Source organism: Plectropomus leopardus, chromosome 12 (assembly GCF_026936395.1).
Source record: "Plectropomus leopardus strain MGB_pleo_1.0 chromosome 12, ASM2693639v1, whole genome shotgun sequence".
Classification (NCBI taxonomy): Eukaryota; Metazoa; Chordata; class Actinopteri; order Perciformes; family Serranidae; genus Plectropomus; species Plectropomus leopardus.
This window is the reverse complement of record NC_142187.1, coordinates 31899087-31924023: the sequence shown is the minus strand read 5'-3', so window position 1 is coordinate 31924023 and position 24937 is coordinate 31899087. Positions and strand designations below refer to the sequence as shown.

Below are 24937 nucleotides of genomic sequence, written 5' to 3'. Positions count from 1 at the left end.
CATTTTTGGTGAAAAATAGGCAATATAATAACATAATCATGTGTTTTTGATCAGTGCTGCTTAGTTTTACTTCTTGATCAGAGTTTAGTCTGAGTTTGAGAGAGAGGAAGGAGCGTGTCTCTCTCATGATCCACTTCTGTTCTCTTTGTGTCTGTGGTGGCAGCATGGTTGGCGAGCAGTACGAAAATGTGGAAGTACAGCCTGTATTGTGAGCAAGAGCCCGAGAGCCAGCGAGACTCCAGCCAGTTCTCATTCTGGAGTTGTCAAAATACTGCTGCCTTTGCAGTGCTTTAAGCATAGGATCACAATGCCAAAAGCCACCTGACGCATTCTCTTGAAACGCCGCTTGACATCGTCAGCATGATGTGCAGATGGTCGCCATCAGTTAAAAACACAGCCTGACGGAACCAGTCGCATCTGCAATGTTACGCTGCTGGACGGCGTCAGGTTGCCTCCACTAACAGCTCAATATCAGAAGCACAAAGGTCCCTATAGAGCAGTCAGGAGGGGCAGTGGATGGATCCAACAAACCCCAGACTTTCATGTTAGAGTACAGTGTTTGCTTCCCATCTGAATATAATGGGGGGGGGGGGGTCTTTCTACACCTTAATTTGTGCCTCTTTTGACTAAACCTAACCGTCCATGCCAGCATGTGCATTTGCTGAAATCCTGACATCGGTTGCCATGTGCCTTGTTGCCTAAAAATAACCACGTGCTGCGTAGTCCCACAATGCGCTTTTGTTGACATCACTGGTGGCATCCCAGAATTTCAGCAGCAGATGCAGAAGGATACCTAGAGCATAATGTGTAGACACGGAAGTCCACCCCAAAGTGGCAATATGTGATGACTTGTTATGAGAACAGAAGATGTTGGAAACTTCACCAGATGACACATTTTGCATCATCAGGTGGCGTTTCGCTGGGGGAGGAAACAGGGAGATATGTGCCCTAGTTAGATGGAACTAGTTAGATCTACCCACATGGTTATGGTACAAAACTGGCTGACAGTCGGCAAGTATCCCTTTCTTTTATTTCAAAACATTCTGAAAATCAGCTTTCATTTGATGAATTAAATATCTGTAAATGTCCTGTCAGTCCAGATTGTGTATTTGGTTTTAATAAGAATCAAGGAGGAATTTTGAGACCCTCATTTGTGCGATACAGTCCTCAGTTTTGTTGAATAATGAACTTGTTCCACGTGTAAACAAATTGTAGACACTGGTGTTCACACACAGGGGACACCGCAGAAAGAGATTAAACCAGATAATCCGTCATCTTCCATGCATGGTTGTGAATGTGTAGTACTGTGTTTGTATTTACATAGCATACCGGCGCTAACCGTTGGTAATACAGCACATTCAGTCTTGGTAGGAAGACTACTAAAACAAAGATATGAGAGTTGGCTGTCCTAAAACACGCTGGTGCATTCACAGTCTGTGTAGTATTCATAATGAAGCTCTAAAGGCGTCGCTAAGTAAATTCTGGTTTAATGAAAATGTGTGATTTTGGAGGGTCCCGCAGCTACTTGAATGCATCGCCACTAGAAACGTTTCAAAGTGAAAGCTGAAAGTGAAATAATATCGTTGCTTGCAAACAGAAAAAGAAATCTCCTTTCGTTAATGTGTGATGTACAAATGGTTTAGAAAGTCTATTTGAGTATTTGTGTCTGCAACTCCTCTCGAGCCGAGCAGTGTTAAAGGACTCAAATTTAATGAGTCCAAGCTGAGTGCTCAGTCCCGTGGCCATAAATGCTTAATGAAAAGGCTGCCCAACAAACACACACACACACACACACACTCACTCACTCACTCAGTTTGTGTGTCCCTCTCTCTCTTTGTCCGCGGTGTCGGTGGAGACTGAATCTGACTCCAGCTTAAAGATAGATGTCAGGGGGGAAATTGCTGAGTCGAGGATTTGGTGAGTAGCTCAGACATCCATCCTTCAGGATCTGCGCCTACAATCATGGTAAATGTTTACAGTGAGCGAGCGGCTTGTGATGTACTGTTATCCTTTGATAGCATTAGGCATTAATATCTGTGAGGCTTATATGAGGTCATTTCTGCTCTGTGGAGCGTGGGAAGGCAGAGAAAGGAAGCTTCAAAGTATTGCTTCGACATCATTCTAATGTTGGATCGAAGTTTTTCAAGGAATCTAAATGTATGAAATATTTTTAACTAATTTATAAAATCATTATTGTGTTTGGGGATTAGGAGCCTGTGTAAGCAACGTTAATAGCAGAGTTTCTGGGTAATCAACTGTGCAATCGGCAACCCTGCAAGCCTGTAATTGTAATTATAGGTTATGCGGTTTCAGTAAAGGTAATTAAGATGGTGTGGGATGTTGTCACATCCACCCATTTTAATAACACTGGCAGAGGAGCAATGAAAAACAGCTGTCCCTCTGCATCCTCTGTGTTAAATTGCCAAGCCGGGATGAGCCTCTACCGGTGATTAAAGGCAAATTAGCTTTTGAAATAACTTTTTTTTCCTCCGCCGTATTTTATGTTCCTGTAATCCTTTGTTGTAATCGCTAACAGTCCCACTGTGTTGCACTGTTAGGTTTTACTTGATACGTCTGGGCCGAGCGGGGATGTAGTTTGCTTGAATAAAACGTGTTGTTGGCAGGTTATCAAAAGATCACAGGTCGATCCCTTTAACAGCAAATCTACCTGCTGCATGCCAACTAAAGCCTCGGCAATCCTGGAAAACTAATCTGCAGTGACTTAAAAGGTCAAAAAGAGGATAAGAGAAGCCACAGGCCCAATATGCAACAGCTGCAGTTGAACAATTGACCAGAACAGAAACCTTACAAGGACTCCCTAAAAACGTAGTGTGTCACCTAAAAGGGCTTGATTTTGTAGGAAGCAGCAGTGTACGAATGATGAGCTGCATGCACCTGTGGAAGAAAGCAGATCCAGATGCTTATTATGAAAGTATGGGCTAGTTTTATTATTCCTCCACAGCACTGTTGCAGTAGCAGGAGGCATTATGTTTTTGAATTGTCTGTCTGTCCCATTCTTGTAAATGTGATATCACAAGATTGCTTCCGCTGAATTTATTCAAATTTGGCGCAAACGTTCACTTGGACTCAACAATGCACTGGGTTGATTTTAATGGTTGAAGATCAAAGGTCGCTGTGAACCTGTATGTCTCATTCTTGTAAACACAATATCTTAAGAACATCTTCATTGATTTATTTTTTCAAATTGATTAGATTTTGGCAGTAAGAGGTCGCAGTCAATCAGACCTTGCATAATGTTCAAATGTAATGTATCCATATAGCTGGCAGATACCGAAGACAAATTGTAGCGACTGCTGCCTACAGACGTATATGGTGCTGTAACAGGTATTATGCTTTGCCAAATGTCAACTTGGACTTAACGATAAACTGATTAAATTTTGGTGATCAGATATCAAGGTCATTGTGACCTTTTCTGCCTCATTCTTGTGAACATGATATTTCAAAAATGCCTTGATGTTTTGTTTTTTTTGTTGGTTTTTTTTCAAATTTTGTATAAATGTCCACACAAGGATGAATTGCCTAGATTTTGGTGGCCATAGGTCAAAGGTCAAGGTCACCATGATTTTGCATCCATCCCATTGTCATGAACACAATATCTCAAGAAGGACCTGAGGGATTTTCTCCAGATTTGGCACAAACGTCCACTTGGACTCAACGATGAACTGATTAGAATTTTGTAGTCAAAGGTCAAACATGTTCGGGCTGTAACTCAGTAATCTATGTACTTATAACAACAAAATGTCACAAAAATGTCAAACAGAAGAAGTGATGACATTGTGTATCGAAAAGGTCAAATGTTACCTTTACTGTGACATCATGTTCTGCAAAAACTCTTTCGTGGCCATTCAGCCTGATAACTCAGGAACAGAAAGGAGATATTTGGTCAGATGCTGCATTGGTGACACTAATGGTGAAACTGTGCTGTATGGATTTTATGTGCTGCCGGGGGAAGATGTGAGTGAAGAAATAGTGTTTTCTTAGGCATTGATGTAAACTGTAACAGCAACTTCACTGGTTTGTGGAGGCAAACAACCGTAAGGAAGCAATTGTTTTTGGAAATTCAGTTAAAATTTGTTCTACATCTGGCAGGAAACTACAAATTACAGTCTGCGTATGCCCACACAGACTTTCAAAGTGGTGTAATCAGCCAAAATAAGTGAGGTGAACCACTTAGGTGTCTGGCTCATCACAGCAGAAAAGGACAGTAAGATATTAAAATATTCTTTGATATACTGACATTTTTTGGTGGTAAAATTTAACAGCAAAATTAAGCTTTTTAATGAGCCAAGGTTATAAATCCTCATTATCTTCAGTAGCAATTAATGGGATGAAATGAAAAACAAGTAGCCCCACAACTATGTTTAGAGGCAGGAATATTATAGAAAATTAGATGAAATAGAAACAAAAAACAAACCAAACTCAAGCAGGAAAGAAAGTCTGCTGCTCAAAGAGAAGCAACATCAGAAAGTACATATAATAATAATTATTATAATAATAATAAGAGGAATAAACAACAGAAGAAAAAACATGCATTTAAAAGAGATTGCAAACAAGAGAAATGGCAGCTTTAGTGCCGCTGTTTTCACCCCGGAGAAATGCAAAGAGAAAGTGATGCAACAGGACCGGGAGCTGTGATCAGACAGAAAGTCAAGTGGCTACAGAAGTGAAGGTCCTTCAATCAGTAATCAGCACCAAACAACTCTAAATCGCTGCAGTCATTAAAGGTGTCAGGTGTAAATAAAGCGTACACTGTATATGTGCCTGCTGGTGTTTCTACTTTTAGAAGCAAAAGAACTCACAACAGAAATAGAGCTTTTTTTGCACTAATATGTTTCAGCTACGTGTCCTCTAGAGAACACAGATAATGATGTTCAACAGGTGTTTCTGCTTCAACTAATTGCACCTCATCGCACCTTCGTGTGACCTTTACCTCTCACCGGTTACACAACAACCATTATACTAAACTCAGTGACAATACATGTGCTCTTTAGAAATGAATGTGATGCAACAACAAAAACCCAAAGAGCAGCACAGTTCACTTTCTGTAATCAGCTCCCGTTTTCATAATTAGAGAGATAAACACTTCTTGACTAATTTGAATCTATGGCATTATTTTTGTCAGAGTAAATAGAGCGTGTATGTGCCTGCAGGGTGTGTGTGTTCTATTTTTTTCAATGCAAATCAACTTGTTTTCTTGCCATTGTATTGAAAACAGTCATCTGCTTTTATTAAATGCAAACTAAAGAAATAATCTCACTTTTTAATAGAAAAAATTAGATTTTAAGACTCAAGGATGAACACACAAATAAACTCCTCATTAACTGGGCGCTTTTGCAAGCTTTTCAATACCAAACTGTGTAAACACCGTTCTGTTTCGCAAGGATAAATCCGTCTGCCCACTCACAGCTTGCTTCCAGTCCTTTTTAAAGACAGCCATTGAAGCTAAGAGCTTGACATTTCACACCACATTATTCATCAGCATGTTCAGAAACAAAGAAATGAGGAAGACTTCTTAAGTGAGATTGGCTGCATACCTCCTGACTAAGACCTCGGCGCATCCACCGCAGACTGTGTGATGACAAAACGTCGTGCTTTGAACTTTGAAAGTTTTCTAATTTACAAAATGTGTGTGTGTGTGTGTGTGTGTGTGTGTGTGTGTGTGTGTGTGTGTGTGTGTGTTGTCATAGAAAAGCCTGGTGGCTGTGTTTGCATATCACAACAAATCAACATGTTCCAGACAACCTGGGTCCTGTCGTAATTAAATGAAAATGAGAAGTCTGTGCTGCGGCTGCGATAGCATCACTTTGGGTCGGCACTGTTGTTTGTCGCCTGGACAGACTCTAATAAAGATGAAAGTCGGACAAAAGTGCGTCGTCGCTATTCATCACGCTGTCACTCAGTGCTGTGCAGACAGATTGATTCGGGAGGTTTGGGGTTGTGTGGCAAGACAGTAAAACGGCAGGAAGTGACCATTTGTAGATGCATTGTTGTTGTAGGTCATTGAATTTATTATTTTACCTGTTGTATTTGAAAGTAAATTCAAATTAGTGAATATTTTGGTGTTTATTATGTTTTCGTTACAGGAGCTCCCACGCGTTTCGTCTTTACTGTACCTCAATATCACTCGTTATCATTTGTAATGATTTTATCTGAAAAAATACATGAAGTCCACATTAGTATTATTATTTGATTACCTCCACGCGTGTGACGTTTCGGGCATCGGCCCTTCCTGAGACTTGAGACAGACATCGTCTGAGGGAGGGCTGTTGCCCGAAATGTCACACGTGCGGCGGTAATCGAATACATTTTCATAGGAGCGTGTACAAGTGTGTGCACTTTATTTATTCTTTCATGTCTATTTTTACTTTACTCCAGCACCTAGTTTTTATCACTCGGATGTGCGGGCTGCTTGAATTTTTCTCACTGATTTTATTTGACCACTGTCCACCTGCAGTCTGAAGAGCCGTGAGTCATTTTGGGACGATTAAGTCCATTGAGCTTTCGTTTCATGCACAGAAATTTTTTCTAATCTAGTGTACATTTAGGCATTTGTTGAGCTCCAAATATTATGCAGTTGTAACACACTACATACTTTATTTTACATCAAAGTTGGTATGCATAGTATGTTAGTGTGCAGTTTCAAACAGAACCGTTGTGTCCATGACATGACACTGTTTGGTCCTGTTTGTAACGTCCCCCTGAACATTTCCTCACACTTCCCAGCCTTCAAGGAAGTTGTTTCTATTCCAATGTTTTCAAGCAATGGAAATATTAAAAAAACAATGCTTAACAGGCTTTTTATGTAAGAATTTCTACCTTATGTTTATCCCTCCCCTACCTGCTCTTTATGAGAGAAAATAAGAAAAACACCTTTTCAAACAACCAGGTAAACCGTCCACTCCAAATATGTGTCACCCTCATCCGCCGGAGGCAAGCAGGGTGTCGAGGTGTCTGCCTGGTTGCTGCCTTGTCAAGTCTTTCCTTATCAGGCCGGCGCTTTGTTTTTCTGTCTCGCCAAGTTAAAAACCTCCGCTGCTGTGGATGCTGGTGTGTGGGTACTGATGAGAAGCAGTAACGAGCTCACTGAAAGCAGCAGGGTGACGAGCTGGTTGAGAGATCACGAGATCCTGTCAAACTGCCCTTAAGCGAGTTTGATCCTCTGCCTCCTCACTCTTGTTCACATTATTTAAGAATATGATGACCACAGAAATGTTTGGACTTATTTTAAAACGTTAAAGGGGTTAAAGCCGAAGAAAGATGGAAATATACTTTACAGTCATTCCAGTGGCGTGACTCTACGGATGGTTGGACCACTTTGATCCAGATTGAAGTAACTCAACAACTAATTGAAGAGATTGCCGTGACATTATTTTAATAATTAATTTATCAAGAAAAGGATATCCTTATAACTTTGCTGATCCTGTGACGTTTCCTCCGGCTCCACCAGCACCAAGTTTTGTATAACTGTATAATTGTAAATATCATAAAGTTAATTAAAATCTGTTACAATAATCCTACATAAAGCACTATTACAATAAAGCTCAATAAAATACTGTTATAATGAGGTTAAATAAAGTACTGTTGTAGTAAAGTTAAAGTACAGTTAAAATAAACATGTTATGATAAAGTAAGTAATAGAGTATTGTTAGTTAGTTAGTTAAAGTGCTGTCATAATAAAGTTAAACAAGGTAATGTTGTAATAAAGTTTAATTAAGATCAGCCATTAATAAAGTTAACATACTGTTACAATAAGGTTTTTTAAAAAGTATTACAAAGCAGAGCCACTGGTGCTTTTATTTTGAAGCACCCGGCTTGTCTCCGGCTGAAAGTGTTGACGTTATTTGCCGTGAACTTTAAGCTTCCGATCATCAGTTCACCATCAGCAGAAATGCAACTGTTGCTGCTACGTCTTTAAAGATGAAGATTTATTCACAGTGAGCAGGAAGCAGACTGAAAGTAATATTTGCAAGCCGCACTGATGCTGCATTGTTGCAAAATGCGACTAAATAATCTCATTTTGGAGCCGTACAGACACAAAAACACACTCCGACTCGAACACTGTCGCTCAGGAGTGTGTTGTCTGAATTGGCAAAGGAGTGTGTGTGACGTATAACGTTTGAGTCTTTTTTTGTGTGTCTGTGAGAGCAAGAGAGCCAAAATGCCGAAGCCAGTGTCATGTCGGTGGCTTAAATAATAATTAAAATTTATACTTGATGTCTGCAATATAGTCATTTTAAACATCTCACGCGGGACAAGCTGCAAGACATCAAATATTTTCAGTATATCTCCCCTAATATCAATTTGTCCAACACTTGATTTATGACCAGATAACAGAAAAAAAAAATATATATATATATATATATTGGTGGTAAACATTATATTTGCTAAATATGACTGTTGTCTTGTGTTGAAGTCTGACTTAAGTAGAAGTCCCAAGTCTGATGCATCTATTTTTAACATTGTATTGCAAAAAAAAAAAAAATGCAGAATTAGTTTTCCATTAAGTTCATTATAAAATGACAGTAGGATTACATGCCAGCCCATAATGTCCTGCCCCGCAGCTCCTGTCAAAAGTGATTTTTACTTCTTCTGTCATCTGAGAAAGCAGAGAACTCTGAAAGTTTTGGCTCTGTACCATAAAGCAATCTCTTTTTTATTCTCTATGTGCTCTTTCTTGTCCTGGCCCATTTTCTGCAGAACTCAGCTGGGCCTCATGCAAAATAAAATGTAATCTGTGAGTCAGCCTTATGCTAAGGTATTAGAGTTAATGTGGCAATGATTTACTGATGATAGAATACTACAGATGGCACTACTTTAATTATTGAATGAGGAAGTTAAGTAGAACTCATTTAGTTTTCCCCTCATTGCTAATTTATTTTCTCTCATAAATGACTGATGATGTTGAAGCAGTTATAATAAAGGTTGCAGGGTTTACTTGTATTCGTCTTGCAGTCTCTCCACCATATTTGGCCCATCTTAAAATGCACCTGATAACTGATGCATGAACACATCCGCTGGTCACCAGTCACAATCCCAGTCGAGACGAGGTTCAGCTGTGCAGCAGTGTGAGCGTGATGAGATACACAGCTGTGCCTGATTCAGCTGAAGGATTCAAATTTATCCCTGCTGAATAATTGTGTAACATCGGCTCATACAGGAATATTTTCACGCTGGGTGCGAGAGAAACAAGTTGTGATACAGTTTTTTCTTTGTTTTTTTTTTAACACTCAAACTAATTTCAGAAATTGATTTGATGAATAATGATTGTTCCAATGATGCTTTGGACCATAACAGCGAAACCCCCCACTGTGCTCGGCAGTGATGAGAAACGTGGCCACAGGCCAGTGAGCCAGAGATCAACATCACAAAGTTTTCTGTCCCTGCAGCTTTGTGAAAACCAGAGCTAGCGGCCATGCTTGCAAACAGTACAGCACAGTAATCCTCTGATATTTCTGTTTGCATGCAGCCGTGCATACTCCAAATAACGTGCCCTATCGTGTCATTAATCACGTAAAAACATCTGGAGCTGCTTGTCATGTTGCCATTTTGCATCAAAGTTTCCAACTAGTGGTAAACTTTCTGGACCATGTGGACACAGCTTCCCTCTTATTTTCCTTCAGCTGTCTTGAGAAGATCAGCTCTTTAATATTTGTGCATTTCCAAAAACCTGTTAATCCTTTGAAACCTGAACAAATTGGTTTGATTTCTTTCAAAAACAAGGGAAAAAGATAATAACAAACTTAACAACATACGGCTGAAACAGAAGCAAGAAATTAGCCAAAAACTAAACATTTGTGGAACATTTCTTACCATTTCTGGCTTTTTCCACCATGTTTTCAGAATATATGGAATCAGTTTTCTCAGGTTTGAAAGGGTTAAACAGCTTGTATGTAAAAGGCACCTGAATGCAGCACAAGAAAACTGATGTCAATTCAGGTTTAAAAGGGTTAACATCAAAGACTTTCATATAGTTTAAAAGAAGGCGCGGCTCTTCGTGAGACCATAAATATGAGTAATACGTTTTGGTGTGTATCTCTACTCCAGACTTAAAAAATGTTGCCTAGTTGTTTTTTGTACAAGGTATCCATGACAACTGGAGAGTTTGTGAATTATCATATCGCTGCTGAATTCTGTAATTGTGGCGCCACCCAATCCAACACTGTAACACGTAATATTCACCTCAGTTTCAGTGTCTGATTTTCTTCTTCTCTTTCTAACAGCAGCGTCACCCGTTCAGACACTGTGAGACGTATCAGTTAACTTAAATAAATGCCGGGCTCTTGTCTTACAAACAGAGCTTTTCCTCAGACGAACTGATGAGGTGACCCTTTCTCTCCTCGTCCATAACAGCTGCAGATGGCTAAGTAGCTGTCTAGCTCGCTATTTCCACCATGCAACCATGTTACACTGTCAGTCACGCTTAGCAATGTTGCAACTTCAGCTACTCCATCACTCACTCACTCATGGAGTTTTGCGTTTATAAGGCTGGCCTTGCATGCTGCCGTCCAGACAAAAAGTAAGGGGATCACCAAAATCATCAAAATGCATCAACGGGGAACCACAAATGTCAGTATAAATTTTAATGGCAATATTTCCAATAGCTGTGCAGGTAATTCAGTCTGGGCCAAAGTGGTGGACTGAACATCAGTGCCCTTGCTTCACTAACGGGCAAAAACACATAAAACCGTTTCTGTGATTTATTATTTCATTAGGCCATTAATGTGGTTTACAGCCAGTTAATCATCAGGTCCACAAAACACATCCTGTACACATGTTGGCATAAGTGTAAAAAAAGCAGTCCTCCCAAGGTGACTTTGAAAGATATTCAGTATTTTTTATGCTGCAGCATGAAAGAAGCATCTGATAAACATTTCAGTGTGTTTCATATTTTATTATGTTCTCATTACAGCACATTTTAGTTAACTTTCATTAGGGCTTATTTTAAATTAGTGTCGAAACCACCAGAATGAAAGTATCAAAATTTTAGTCATTTTACTCAGTTGAAGTTTTTTCACTTTAAACTGAATTTTTCCGTGGTCCTTTTTTTTTTTTTAGAAGTGGTGCAAATTTGATAACTCTGGAGCCCGTTCAGTCTGTTCAAAACCAACAAGGGATTCTTAAAAAATGTATGGTAGTCTGACTCTAATGTTTTTCATCAGATGGCAACCCTATGAGAGACTGCTCTGATGGACATTTAGATTTAGAGAGATTTTCTAACTGAATGAAAATATCATTTCATATTTCTGTCATAAGAAAACTCAGAAAACTGTAATTATTGCTCATTTCTTTTCTGGCGTGACAAAAAGACAAACTGCAGTGTGAAAGCAGGCAGATCATTCAGCAGCCGAAGCTTTGTCATTCCAACTATCTGCACTACATGCACACCAAGACTCTTTTCTGATTAAGGGTTTGATTATTTGACAGGGTTCATTTGTATCAGTCGATATGTAGGATGGATCTGTATTTTAATGAAGCAACGAGGGAACTTGAATGATCTTCCAGGCCAGAAAATCGACCTCTGGATTTAGATAAATCTTTATTCTGCCATATTACGCCGATGTGAGATTTTCTGATTATCTTTCCCAGTTAATCACATTCTAAAAAAATCAAATATGGTACATTTTTCATCCTTGTGATCTCCCACGCATGAAATCCGTCTAACTGTCCTCTTCTCCCCCTCCTCTTCTCCTCTGCAGAAGGATATCAAACTCGTGGCTGAGCACCGGCTGGTTCACTATGACCATCGCCCTGGAGCTGTGCGATAGGATCAATGTCTACGGCATGGTTGCCCCTGACTTCTGCAGGTAAGACACTGGAGCTGAATGTAAAACATCATCATTAGCTCACCAACGAGCTCCATCACTAAGAGTTTCTGAGGCAGAGCTCCATATACAGTCGCTTCGAGTGGATAGAAATTCATAACAGCACGTCCAGCTGATAAGAAAGATTAAAACTTTGAATATATTCAGGCAGCTGATAAATAAAATTCCAGGAGAAAAGGAGAACAGTCATAGTAGATGTTGTCAAAAATAGTCATAATTTAGTATGCCAACAAAGTAAAAAAAAAAGTCATAGTATAGCTATTCAAAAACGCCATAAAAAAAGTACAACATGTCAAAGATTCAAAGAAATGTTGTGTGGTGATCAAAACAAAGGAAGTATAGATTGTTGCAAATATCATATTATAGCTTGTAATAAAAGTTATAGTATAGCTTGTCCAAAAAAGTGAAAAAGTCATAGTATACTCTGTCTTAAAAATGTCCTAGTGTAGTTTTTCAAAAAAAAGTTGAGAAAATACCATAAAAGGTTTTAAAGAAATGATATATGTGGATAAAATGTAATAATGTAGTATATCTGAAAAATGAAAACAAGTCTTAGTAGAGCTTATTGAAAATATGTCATCATTTAGTATGTCAAAATATGAGGAGAACATGCTATTGCATAACATGTAAAAAAAACAAAACAAAATATAACATGTAGTTAAATGTGATAGTATGTAATATTATGTTTAAAAAAAAAAGTTATCATGTAGAATGTCATTAGAAGTCTGTCATTAAAATGTTGTCAAAAATGGCACAAAAAAGTCATGGTTAAGTATGTCCATCAAAATAGCATAAACATATATAGTATGTGGTCCAAAGTAGCACTAAACGTTAAAAGATAGTGTTGTCAAAACGTGTGTTTTGGCTATTTTTGTGGAATGTAATGCTATGGCGTGTGTTTTTACACTATTTTATGCTGTTTCGAGGTGTCTCCAGCTGTTTTTGGGAAATGCCATTTTTTGACATTTTTGCCATACTATAGCCTTGCTTTTTCGGTCATTTTTTCAACATGCATTATTTTGGTGTGTTTGGCTATTTTTGAGAAATGGAATGCTATGGCATGTCTTGGCACGCTATTTTATGCGTTTTGGAGGTGTTTTCAGCTGTTTTTGGGAAATGCCATTTTTTTTGGCATTTTTGCCATACTATAGCCTTGCTTTTTCGGTCATTTTTTCAACACCCATTGTTATGGTGTTTTTGGCTTTTATTGAGAAATGTAATGCTATGGCGTGTCTTGGCACGTTATTTTATGCTGTTTGGAGGTGTTTTCAGCTGTTTTTGGGAAATGCCATTTTTTGGCATTTCTGCCATACTATAGCCTTGCTTTTTCGGTTAGTTTTTGAACATGCAATATTATGGTGTTTTTGGCTATTTTTGAGAAATTCCTTACTAAGGCGTGTCTTTTTACACTATTTTATGCTGTTTGGAGGTGTTTTCAGCTGTTTTTGGGAAATGTCATTTTTTGGGATTTTTGCCATACTATAGCCTTGTATTTTCGGTCATTTTTTCAACATGCATTATTATGGTGTTTTTGGCTATTTTTTTTTAGAAATTCCTTACTAAGGCATGTCTTGGCACACCATTTCATGCTGTTTGGAGGCGTTTTCAGCTGTTTTTGGGAAATGCCATTTTTTGGCATTTTTGCCATACTATAGCCTTGCTTTTTTGGTCATTTTTTCAACATGCATTATTATGGTGTTTTTGGCTATTTTTGAGAAATTCCTTACTAAGGCGTGTCTTGGCACGCCATTTCATGCTGTTTTGAGGTGTTTTCAGCTGTTTTTGGGAAATGCCATTTTTTGGCATTTTTGCCATACTATAGCCTTGCTTTTTCGGTCATTTTTTCAACATGCATTATTTTGGTGTGTTTGGCTATTTTTGAGAAATTGAATGCTATGGCGTGTCTTGGCATGCTATTTTATGCTGTTTGGAGGTGTTTTCAGCAGTTTTTGGGAAATGCCATTTTTTGGCATTTTTGCCATACTATAGCCTTGCTTTTTTGGTCATTTTTTCAACATGCAATATTATGGTGTTTTGGGCTATTTTTGAGAAATTCCTTACTAAGGTGTGTCTTGGCACGCCATTTCATGCTGTTTTGAGGTGTTTCCAGCTGTTTTTGGGAAATGCCATTTTTTGGCATTTTTGCCATACTATAGCCTTGCCTTTCCGGTCATTTTTTCAACATGCATTATTTTGGTGTTTTGGGATATTTTTAAGGAATGTAATGCTATGGCGTGTCTTTTTACACTATTTTATGCTGTTTGGAGGTGTTTTCAGCTGTTTTTGGGAAATGCCATTTTTTGGCATTTTTGCCATACTATAGCCTTGCTTTTTTGGTCATTTTTTCAACATGCAATATTATGGTGTTTTTGGCTATTTTTGAGAAATTCCTTACTAAGGCGTGTCTTGGTACGCCATTTCATGCTGTTTTGAGGTGTTTTCAGCTGTTTTTGGGAAATGCCATTTTTTGGCATTTTTGCCATACTATAGCCTTGCTTTTTCGGTCATTTTATCAACATGCAATATTATGGTGTGTTTGGCTATTTTTGAGAAATTGAATGCTATGGCATGTCTTGGCACACTATTTTATGCGTTTTGGAGGTGTTTTCAGCTGTTTTTGGGAAATGCCATTTTTTGGCATTTTTACCATACTATAGCCTTGCTTTTTAGGTCATTTTTTCAACATGCATTATTTTGGTGTTTTTGGCTATTATTTAGAAATTCCTTACAAAGGCATGTCTTGGCATGCCATTTCATGCTGTTTGGAGGTGTTTTCAGCAGTTTTTGGGAAATGCATTTTTTTGGCATTTTTGCCATACTATAGCCTTGCTTTTTTGGTCATTTTTTCAACATGCAATATTATGGTGTTTTTGGCTATTTTTGAGAAATTCCTTACTAAGGCGTGTCTTGGTACGCCATTTCATGCTGTTTTGAGGTGTTTTCAGCTGTTTTTGGGAAATGCCATTTTTTGGCATTTTTGCCATACTATAGCCTTGCTTTTTCGGTCATTTTTTCAACATGCATTATTTTGGTGTTTTGGGATATTTTTAAGGAATGTAATGCTATGGCGTGTCTTGGCACATTATTTTATGCTGTTTAGAGGTGTTTTCAACAGTTTTTTGGAAATGCCATTTTTTGGCATTTTTGCCGTACTATAGCCTTGCTTTTTTGGTCTTTTTTTCAACATGCATTATTATGGTGTTTTTGGCTTTTATTGAGAAATTTAATGCCATGGCGTGTCTTGGCACGCTATTTTATGCTGTTTAGAGGTGTTTTCAGCTGTTTCTGGGAAATGCCATTTTTGGCATTTTTGCCATACTATAGCCTTGCTTTTTCGGTCATTTTTTCAACATGCATTATTTTGGTGTTTTGGGATATTTTTAAGGAATGTAATGTTATGGCGTGTCTTTTTACACTATTTTATGCTGTTTGGAGGTGTTTCCAACTGTTTTTTGGAAATGCCATTTTTTGGCATTTTTGCCATACTATAGCCTTGCTTTTTTGGTCATTTTTTCAACATGCATTATTATGGTGTTTTTGGCTTTTTTTGAGAAATGTAATGCTATGGCGTGTCTTGGCATGCTATTTTATGCTGTTTGATGGTGTTTTCAGCTGTTTTTTGGAAATGCCATTTTTTGGCATTATTGCCATACTATAGCCTTGCTTTTCTGTCATTTTTTTCAACATGCATTATTTTGGTGTTTTTGGCTTTTTTTTTTTGAGAAATGTAATGCTATGGCGTGTCTTGGCACGCCATTTCATGCTGTTTTCAGGTGTTTACAGCTGTTTTTGGGAAATGCCATTTTTTGGCATTTTTGCCATACTATAGCCTTGCTTTTTCGGTCATTTTTTCAACATGCAATATTATGGTGTTTTTGGCTATTTTTGAGAAATTCCTTACTAAGGCGTGTCTTGGCACGCTATTTTATGCTGTTTGGAGGTGTCTTCAGCTGTTTCTGGGAAATGGCATTTTTTGACATTTTTGCCATACTATAGCCTTGCTTTTTTGGTCTTTTTTTCAACATGCATTATTATGGTGTTTTTGGCTTTTTTTGAGAAATGTAATGCTATGGCGTGTCTTGGCACGCTATTTTATGCTGTTTGGAGGTGTTTTCAGCTTTTTTTGGGAAATGCCATTTTTTGGCATTTTTGCCATACTATAGCCTTGCCTTTCTGGTCATTTTTTCAACATGCATTATTTTGGTGTTTTGGGATATTTTTAAGGAATGTAATGCTATGGCGTGTCTTTTTACACTATTTTATGCTGTTTAGAGGTGTTTTCAACTGTTTTTTGGAAATGCCATTTTTTGGCATTTTTGCCATACTATAGCCTTGCTTTTTTGGTCATTTTTTCAACATGCATTATTATGGTGTTTTTGGCTTTTATTGAGAAATGTAATGCTATGGCGTGTCTTGGCACGCTATTTTATGCTGTTTAGAGGTGTTTTCAACTGTTTTTTGGAAATGCCATTTTTTGGCATTTTTGCCATACTATAGCCTTGCTTTTTTGGTCATTTTTTCAACATGCAATATTATGGTGTTTTGGGCTATTTTTGAGAAATTGAATGCTATGGCATGTCTTGGCACGCTATTTTATGCGTTTTGGAGGTGTTTTCAGCTGTTTTTGGGAAATGCCATTTTTTGGCATTTTTGCCATACTATAGCCTTGCTTTTTCGGTCATTTTTTCAACATGCAATATTATGGTGTTTTGGGCTATTTTTGAGAAATTCCTTACTAAGGCATGTCTTTTTACACTATTTTATGCTGTTTGGAGGTGTTTTCAGCTGTTTTTGGGAAATGCCATTTTTTGGCATTTTTGCCATACTATAGCCTTGCTTTTTCGGTCATTTTTTCAACATGCATTATTATGGTGTTTTGGGATATTTTTAAAGGAATGTAATGCTATGGCATGTCTTGGCACATTAGTTTATGCTGTTTAGAGGTGTTTTCAACAGTTTTTGGGAAATGCCATTTTTTGGCATTTTTGCCATACTATAGCCTTGCTTTTTTGGTCATTTTTTCAACATGCATTATTATGGTGTTTTTTGCTTTTATTGAGAAATGTAATGCTATGGCGTGTCTTGGCACGCTATTTCATGCTGTTTAGAGGTGTTTTCAGCTGTTTCTGGGAAATGCCATTTTTTGGCATTTCTGCCATACTATAGCCTTGCTTTTTCGGTCATTTTTTCAACATGCAATATTATGGTGTTTTGGGCTATTTTTGAGAAATTGAATGCTATGGCATGTCTTGGCACGCTATTTTATGCGTTTTGGAGGTGTTTTCAGCTGTTTTTGGGAAATGCCATTTTTTGGCATTTTTGCCATACTATAGCCTTGCTTTTTTGGTCATTTTTTCAACATGCAATATTATGGTGTTTTGGGCTATTTTTGAGAAATTGAATGCTATGGCATGTCTTGGCACGCTATTTTTTGCGTTTTGGAGGTGTTTTCAGCTGTTTTTGGGAAATGCCATTTTTTGGCATTTTTGCCATACTATAGCCTTGCTTTTTCTGTCATTTTTTCAACATGCAATATTATGGTGTTTTGGGCTATTTTTGAGAAATTCCTTACTAAGGCGTGTCTTGGCACGCTATTTTATGCTGTTTGGAGGTGTTTTCAGCTGTTTTTGGGAAATGCCATTTTTTGGCATTTTTGCCATACTATAGCCTTGCTTTTTTGGTCATTTTTTCAACATGCAATATTATGGTGTTTTGGGCTATTTTTGAGAAATTGAATGCTATGGCATGTCTTGGCATGCTATTTTATGCGTTTTGGAGGTGTTTTCAGCTGTTTTTGGGAAATGCCATTTTTTGGCATTTTTGCCATACTATAGCCTTGCTTTTTCGGTCATTTTTTCAACATGCAATATTATGGTGTTTTGGGCTATTTTTGAGAAATTCCTTACTAAGGCGTGTCTTTTTACACTATTTTATGCTGTTTGGAGGTGTTTTCAGCTGTTTTTGGAAATGCCATTTTTGGCATTTTGCCATACTATAGCCTTGCTTTTTGGTCATTTTTCAACATGCATTATTATGGTGTTTTGGGATATTTTAAAGGAATGTAATGCTATGGCATGTCTTGGCACATTAGTTTATGCTGTTTAGAGGTGTTTTCAACAGTTTTGGGAAATGCCATTTTTGGCATTTTGCCATACTATAGCCTTGCTTTTTGGTCATTTTTCAACATGCATTATTATGGTGTTTTTTGCTTTTATTGAGAAATGTAATGCTATGGCGTGTCTTGGCACGCTATTTCATGCTGTTTAGAGGTGTTTTCAGCTGTTTCTGGGAAATGCCATTTTTTGGCATTTCTGCCATACTATAGCCTTGCTTTTTCGGTCATTTTTCAACATGCAATATTATGGTGTTTTGGGCTATTTTTGAGAAATTGAATGCTATGGCATGTCTTGTACGCTATTTTATGCTTTTTGGAGGTGTTTTCAGCTGTTTTTGGGAAATGCCATTTTTTGGCATTTTTGCCATACTATAGCCTTGCTTTTTTGGTCATTTTTTCAACATGCAATATTATGGTGTTTTGGGCTATTTTTGAGAAATTGAATGCTATGGCATGTCTTGGCACGCTATTTTATGCTGTTTGGAGGTGTTTTCAGCTTTTTTTGGGAAATGCCATTTTTTCACATTTTTGCCATACTATAGCCTTGCTTATTTGGTCATTTTTTCAACATGCATTATTATGGTGTTTTTGGCTATTTTTAAGAAATTCCTTACTAAGGTGTGTCTTGGCACGCTATTTTATGCTGTTTGGAGGTGTTTTCAGCTTTTTTTGGGAAATGCCATTTTTTCACATTTTTGCCATACTATAGCCTTGCCTTTCCGGTCATTTTTTCAACATGCAATATTATGGTGTTTTGGGCTATTTTTGAGAAATTGAATGCTATGGCATGTCTTGGCACGCTATTTTATGCGTTTTGGAGGTGTTTTCAGCTGTTTTTGGGAAATGCCATTTTTTGGCATTTTTGCCATACTATAGCCTTGCTTTTTCGGTCATTTTTTCAACATGCAATATTATGGTGTTTTGGGCTATTTTTGAGAAATTCCTTACTAAGGCGTGTCTTTTTACACTATTTTATGCTGTTTGGAGGTGTTTTCAGCTGTTTTTGGGAAATGCCATTTTTTGGCATTTTTGCCATACTATAGCCTTGCTTTTTTGGTCATTTTTTCAACATGCAATATTATGGTGTTTTTGGCTAATTTGAGAAATTGAATGCTATGGCATGTCTTGGTACGCCATTTCATGCTGTTTTGAGGTGTTTCCAGCTGTTTTTGGGAAATGCCATTTTTTGGCATTTTTGCCATACTATAGCCTTGCTTTTTCGGTCATTTTTTTCAACATGCATTATTTTGGTGTTTTGGGATATTTTTAAGGAATGTAATGTTATGGCGTGTCTTTTTACACTATTTTATGCTGTTTGGAGGTGTTTTCAGCTGTTTTTGGGAAATGCCATTTTTTGACATTTTTGCCATACTATAGCCTTGCCTTTCCGGTCATTTTTTCAACATGCATTATTATGGTGTTTTTGGCTTTTATTGAGAAATGTAATGCTATGGCGTGTCTTGGCACGCTATTTCATGCTGTTTAGAGGTGTTTTCAGCTGTTTCTGGGAAATGCCATTTTTTGGCATTTCTGCCATACTATAGCCTTGCTTTTTCGGTCATTTTTTCAACATGCAATATTATGGTGTTTTGGGCTATTTTTGAGAAATTGAATGCTATGGCATGTCTTGGCACGCTATTTTATGCGTTTTGGAGGTGTTTTCAGCTGTTTTTGGGAAATGCCATTTTTGGCATTTTGCCATACTATAGCCTTGCTTTTTGGTCATTTTTCAACATGCAATATTATGGTGTTTTGGGCTATTTTTGAGAAATTGAATGCTATGGCATGTCTTGGCATGCTATTTTATGCGTTTTGGAGGTGTTTTCAGCTGTTTTTGGGAAATGCCATTTTTTGGCATTTTTGCCATACTATAGCCTTGCTTTTTTGGTCATTTTTTCAACATGCAATATTATGGTGTTTTTGGCTATTTTTGAGAAATTCCTTACTAAGGCGTGTCTTGGCACGCTATTTTATGCTGTTTGGAGGTGTTTTCAGCTTTTTTTGGGAAATGCCATTTTTTCACATTTTTGCCATACTATAGCCTTGCCTTTCCGGTCATTTTTTCAACATGCATTATTATGGTGTTTTTGGCTTTTATTGAGAAATGTAATGCTATGGCGTGTCTTGGCACGCTATTTCATGCTGTTTAGAGGTGTTTTCAACTGTTTTTTGGAAATGCCATTTTTTGGCATTTTTGCCATACTATAGCCTTGCTTTTTCAGTCATTTTTTCACCATGCAATATTATGGTGTTTCTGGATATTTTTGAGAAATGTAATGCTATGGCGTGTCTTGGCACGCTATTTTATGCTGTTTGGAGGTGTTTTCAGCTGTATTTGGGAAATGCCATTTTTTGACATTTTTGCCATACTATAGCCTTGCTTTTTCGGTCATTTTTTCAACATGCATTATTTTGGTGTTTTGGGATATTGTTAAAGGAATGTAATGCTATGGCATTTCTTGGCACATAAGTTTATGCTGTTTAGAGGTGTTTTCAACAGTTTTTTGGAAATGCCATTTTTTGGCATTTTTGCCATACTATAGCCTTGCTTTTTCGGTCATTTTTTCAACATGCATTATTATGGTGTTTTGGGCTATTTTTGAGAAATTCCTTACTAAGGCGTGTCTTTTTACACTATTTTATGCTGTTTGGAGGTGTTTTCAGCTGTTTTTTGGAAATGCCATTTTTTGGCATTTTTGCCATACTATAGCCTTGCTTTTTTGGTCATTTTTTCAACATGCAATATTATGGTGTTTTGGGCTATTTTTGAGAAATTGAATGCTATGGCATGTCTTGTACACTATTTTATGCTGTTTTGGAGGTGTTTTCAGCTGTTTTTGGGAAATGCCATTTTTGGCATTTTGCCATACTATAGCCTTGCTTTTTCGGTCATTTTTTCAACATGCAATATTATGGTGTTTTGGGCTATTTTTGAGAAATTCCTTACTAAGGCGTATCTTTTTACACTATTTTATGCTGTGTGGAGGTGTTTTCAGCTGTTTTTGGGAAATGCCATTTTTTGGCATTTTTGCCATACTATAGCCTTGCTTTTTCGGTCATTTTTTCAACATGCAATATTATGGTGTTTTGGGCTATTTTTGAGAAATTGAATGCTATGGCATGTCTTGGCACGCTATTTTATGCGTTTTGGAGGTGTTTTCAGTTGTTTTGGGAAATGCCATTTTTGGCATTTTGCCATACTATAGCCTTGCTTTTTCGGTCATTTTTCAACATGCAATATTATGGTGTTTTGGGCTATTTTGAGAAATTGAATGCTATGGCGTGTCTTGGCACGCTATTTTATGCTGTTTGGAGGTGTTTTCAGCTTTTTTTGGGAAATGCCATTTTTTCACATTTTTGCCATACTATAGCCTTGCCTTTCCGGTCATTTTTTCAACATGCATTATTTTGGTGTTTTGGGATATTTTTAAGGAATGTAATGCTATGGCGTGTCTTGGCACGCTATTTTATGCGTTTTGGAGGTGTTTTCAGCTGTTTTTGGGAAATGCCATTTTTTGGCATTTTTGCCATACTATAGCCTTGCTTTTCCTGTCATTTTTTCAACATGCATTATTATGGTGTTTTTGGCTTTTATTGAGAAATGTAATGCTATGGCGTGTCTTGGCACGCTATTTTATGCTGTTTAGAGGTGTTTTCAACTGTTTTTGGGAAATGCCATTTTTTGGCATTTTTGCCATACTATAGCCTTGCTTTTTTGGTCATTTTTTCAACATGCAATATTATGGTGTTTTGGGCTATTTTTGAGAAATTGAATGCTATGGCATGTCTTGGCATGCTATTTTATGCGTTTTGGAGGTGTTTTCAGCTGTTTTTGGGAAATGCCATTTTTGGCATTTTGCCATACTATAGCCTTGCTTTTTCGGTCATTTTTCAACATGCAATATTATGGTGTTTTGGGCTATTTTTGAGAAATTCCTTACTAAGACGTGTCTTTTTACACTATTTTATGCTGTTTGGAGGTGTTTTCAGCTGTTTTTGGGAAATGCCATTTTTTGGCATTTTTGCCATACTATAGCCTTGCTTTTTCGGTCATTTTTTCAACATGCAATATTATGGTGTTTTGGGCTATTTTTGAGAAATTCCTTACTAAGGCGTGTCTTTTTACACTATTTTATGCTGTTTGGAGGTGTTTTCAGCTGTTTTTGGGAAATGCCATTTTTTGGCATTTTTGCCATACTATAGCCTTGCTTTTTTGGTCATTTTTTCAACATGCAATATTATGGTGTTTTGGGCTATTTTTGAGAAATTGAATGCTATGGCATGTCTTGGCACGCTATTTTATGCGTTTTGGAGGTGTTTTCAGCTGTTTTTGGGAAATGCCATTTTTTGGCATTTTTGCCATACTATAGCCTTGCTTTTTCGGTCATTTTTTCAACATGCATTATTTTGGTGTTTTGGGATATTGTTAAAGGAATGTAATGCTATGGCATTTCTTGGCACATTAGTTTATGCTGTTTAGAGGTGTTTTCAACTGTTTTTTGGAAATGCCATTTTTTGGCATTTTTGCCATACTATAGCCTTGCTTTTTCGGTCATTTTTCAACATGCAATATTATGGTGTTTTGGGCTATTTTTGAGAAATTCCTTACTAAGGCGTGTCTTTTTACACTATTTTATGCTGTTTGGAGGTGTTTTCAGCTGTTTTTGGGAAATGCCATTTTTTGGCATTTTTGCCATACTATAGCCTTGCTTTTTCGGTCATTTTTTCAACATGCAATATTATGGTGTTTTGGGCTATTTTTGAGAAATTCCTTACTAAGGCGTGTCTTTTTACACTATTTTATGCTGTTTGGAGGTGTTTTCAGCTGTTTTTGGGAAATGCCATTTTTTGGCATTTTTGCCATACTATAGCCTTGCTTTTTTGGTCATTTTTTCAACATGCAATATTATGGTATTTTGGGCTATTTTTGAGAAATTGAATGCTATGGCATGTCTTGGCACGCTATTTTATGCTTTTTGGAGGTGTTTCCAGCTGTTTTTGGGAAATGCCATTTTTTGGCATTTTTGCCATACTATAGCCTTGCTTTTTCGGTCATTTTTTCAACATGCAATATTATGGTGTTTTGGGCTATTTTTGAGAAATTCCTTACTAAGGCGTGTCTTTTTACACTATTTTATGCGGTTTAGAGGTGTTTTCAACTGTTTTTGGAAATGCCATTTTTGGCATTTTGCCATACTATAGCCTTGCTTTTTGGTCATTTTTCAACATGCAATATTATGGTGTTTTGGGCTATTTTGAGAAATTTAATGCTATGGCATGTCTTGGCACGCTATTTTATGCTGTTTGGAGGTGTTTTCAGCTTTTTTTGGGAAATGCCATTTTTTCACATTTTTGCCATACTATAGCCTTGCTTTTTCGGTCATTTTTTCAACATGCATTATTTTGGTGTTTTGGGATATTTTTAAAGGAATGTAATGCTATGGCATGTCTTGGCACGCTATTTTATGCGTTTTGGAGGTGTTTTCAGCTGTTTTTGGGAAATGCCATTTTTTGACATTTTTGCCATACTATAGCCTTGCTTTTCCGGTCATTTTTTCAACATGCATTATTTTGGTGTTTTTGGCTTTTTTTGAGAAATGTAATGCTATGGCGTGTCTTGGCACGCTATTTTATGCTGTTTGGAGGTGTTTTCAGCTTTTTTTGGGAAATGCCATTTTTTGGCATTTTTGCCATACTATAGCCTTGCTTTTTTGGTCATTTTTTCAACATGCAATATTATGGTGTTTTTGGCTATTTTTGAGAAATTCCTTACTAAGGCGTGTCTTTTTACACTATTTTATGCTGTGTGGAGGTGTTTTCAGCTGTTTTTGGGAAATGCCATTTTTTGGCATTTTTGCCATACTATAGCCTTGCTTTTTCGGTCATTTTTTCAACATGCAATATTATGGTGTTTTGGGCTATTTTTGAGAAATTCCTTACTAAGGCGTGTCTTTTTACACTATTTTATGCTGTTTGGAGGTGTTTTCAGCTGTTTTTGGGAAATGCCATTTTTTGACATTTTTGCCATACTATAGCCTTGCTTTTTTGGTCATTTTTTCAACATGCAATATTATGGTGTTTTGGGCTATTTTTGAGAAATTCCTTACTAAGGCGTGTCTTGGCACGCTATTTTATGCTGTTTGGAGGTGTTTTCAGCAGTTTTTGGGAAATGCCATTTTTTGGCATTTTTGCCATACTATAGCCTTGCTTTTTCGGTCATTTTTTCAACATGCAATATTATGGTGTTTTTGGCTATTTTTGAGAAATTCCTTACTAAGGCGTGTCTTGGCACGCTATTTTATGCTGTTTGGAGGTGTTTTCAGCTGTTTTTGGGAAATGCCATTTTTTGACATTTTTGCCATACTATAGCCTTGCTTTTTTGGTCATTTTTTCAACATGCAATATTATGGTGTTTTGGGCTATTTTTGAGAAATTGAATGCTATGGCATGTCTTGGCACGCTATTTAATGCGTTTTGGAGGTGTTTTCAGCTGTTTTTGGGAAATGCCATTTTTTGGCATTTTTGCCATACTATAGCCTTGCTTTTTCGGTCATTTTTTCAACATGCAATATTATGGTGTTTTTGGCTATTTTTGAGAAATTCCTTACTAAGGCGTGTCTTGGCACGCTATTTTATGCTGTTTGGAGGTGTTTTCAGCAGTTTTTGGGAAATGCCATTTTTTGACATTTTTGCCATACTATAGCCTTGCTTTTTCGGTCATTTTTTCAACATGCATTATTATGGTGTTTTTGGCTATTTTTGAGAAATATAATGCTATGGCGTGTCTTGGCACACTATTTTATGCTGTAGGGAGGTGTTTTCGGCTGTTTTTGGGAAATGCCATTTTTTGACATTTTTGCCATACTATAGCCTTGCGTTTTTCTGTCATTTTGTCAAAGGCCAATAAGATGCCAATAACATCATAATTTAGCATGTTGAATAAATGGCCCACTATCGCATACTATACCTTGGCGAAAAA

At 37.2% G+C, this 24937-nt stretch overlaps 1 protein-coding gene across 1 annotated transcript in view; it reads left to right on the top strand.

Annotated features, from left to right (window-relative positions):
- The window catches only part of st6galnac5a (ST6 (alpha-N-acetyl-neuraminyl-2,3-beta-galactosyl-1,3)-N-acetylgalactosaminide alpha-2,6-sialyltransferase 5a), a 79921-nt gene that overhangs the window by 40717 nt on the left and 14267 nt on the right, over positions 1–24937 (top strand). The window contains exon 4 of the mRNA XM_042498198.2: positions 11718–11825. Coding sequence (XP_042354132.1) covers positions 11718–11825 — 108 coding nt within the window. The remainder of the gene's footprint in view (positions 1–11717; positions 11826–24937) is intronic.